The sequence below is a fragment of the Helianthus annuus genome, chromosome 5 (genome assembly GCF_002127325.2).
Source record: "Helianthus annuus cultivar XRQ/B chromosome 5, HanXRQr2.0-SUNRISE, whole genome shotgun sequence".
In the NCBI taxonomy this organism is placed as follows: Eukaryota; Viridiplantae; Streptophyta; class Magnoliopsida; order Asterales; family Asteraceae; genus Helianthus; species Helianthus annuus.
In genome coordinates this window covers 93,852,403-93,854,178 of record NC_035437.2, presented here as the reverse complement: position 1 = coordinate 93,854,178, position 1,776 = coordinate 93,852,403, and the positions used below count along the sequence as shown (strand labels likewise).

The 1,776-nt window shown below is 33.2% G+C and overlaps 1 protein-coding gene across 1 annotated transcript; it reads right to left on the bottom strand.

The window, feature by feature from the left end:
- Window positions 1-1,148: 1,148 nt before the first annotated feature.
- On the bottom strand, window positions 1,149-1,550 carry LOC110942909. The gene has a single exon (XM_022184672.1). It carries the CDS (start codon window positions 1,548-1,550, stop codon window positions 1,149-1,151), a length of 402 nt encoding a protein of 133 aa, XP_022040364.1.
- Between the last annotated feature and the right edge of the window lie 226 nt (window positions 1,551-1,776).

The window sequence follows — 1,776 nt, the reverse complement described above, 5'->3', positions numbered from 1 at the left end:
ACATTAGAAGATAAATTTAAGTATATAGATATAGATATAGATATAGATATAGATATAGTTATAGATAAATGATTTATGAAGATTTTGATTTATTAATTAAAAAATAATTATCTATATTAAGTAGGTTAGAAAGGCGGGAAAACCCATAAAAATAGATGATTCTCGTGAATGACACGTGTCTCTCATTAGTTTACTTTACTATATAGTATAGATAGAAGATAGTATTTTATGTCCATTAAGTTCAAGCCAAATTGCCCGCAATGTACTTTAACTAAAGAAAATTACACTAGATGTCATTTATGTTTTATGTTCTACACAAGAGGTGTCCTTTCGCCCTAATTTCAACTAAACAAACCTATGTGACAATCACATCAGGGTAAAATAGTCTTCTTACTTATTTAAAAAAATATTAAAATACAAATGAAAGACATATTAAAAATATATTGAATTATTAAAAACATAGTCTCTTTGCACTACCAAAAAATATTATAATGCTTTTATTTGAATTTAATAAACCTAAAAGCTTAATAATCTATTTAAACTAGCTAATTAATCATATTTCCATTATGATTAAAACACAATATACTATTTTATAATATACATTTGTGAAGTGTTTGTTTAATTGTTGATATTCATTTAGTGAATTACATGACATGTTATGTTCGTTTATAATTAATTGATGTTTATTATTCTAGGGATTTTAAATTTTTTATATTACAACTCGACTTCACTTAAAAGAAATATTGTCCCCGAAATTGATGTTGTACCACAAGTTACAAATAACCTTGCTAATGCTTTGTACAAGACACTCTAGCAAGCTATTGGTCTAAACTCATTAAAACAATAGGGACATTTTGATTTAGACATGAACAACTCTACTGATTTTGGATCAAATGGTTCGCCATAAGGGTTTGTAAGAGAAACAAAAGATTGAGTTGGCTTGGGTGGTGGTAGAAAGGCTTTTGGGTCAAATGGTTATCCATAAGAGTTTGTATTTGACACAAACGCGGTTTGAAGCTTCGGTTATTGTTTGGTACTAACTCCGGTGTTAATACCTACAAAGTACATATCAGGATTTGTGGAACTGGAATTCGTTTTGCCTTTCGTATTTCTTCTTCATTCTTGTTCTCAAGCTTTTGAACGAATTCTTAAATAGTGAGTGTATCTAGAACGCCGGTATGCTTTAGCAAGTCAATGAATTGACTCCATTTTGGTGGTAAAGCATCAGCAAACCGCTGGATCATCTCTTGTTGTGTTGCATTAACCTGGTATGAGTGCATCTCACTAAGCAGATGACTGAACCGAGTAGCCATGTTGTTTAGTGTTTCATTTTCAATGAACAAAAATTCTTCAAACTCTTTCTTCAAAAGACCATGCCGGATCTTTCTTGTTGCTGCATTCCCTTCTCCTCTAGCTACCAAGACATCCCACAAATTCTTTATAGTGGTACAATAGGCGAATTGATGATAAATATCTCTATGAAGTGCTTGAGTAAGAATGGCAAAGGCTTTCTTCTCAAGATCATAAGCCTTCTTATCATTGTCGCTCATAAGGATAAAAATCCACCACTTGTGGCCTAGTGGTAGAGAGGCTTGGAATCTCCAATGGAAATCCAAGTTCAGTCGTCACTTATGTCACGTCGGTGGATTAGGCAATGATGGGTAGAGCCTAGCTTCCCTAGAGATGTGCCATATCTATCCTATCTATCTTGAGCCCACCCGGGTTTTTGTCCCACCGTGGGTTACGCCAGAGAGTATTGTTCTTGTGGTGGCACAA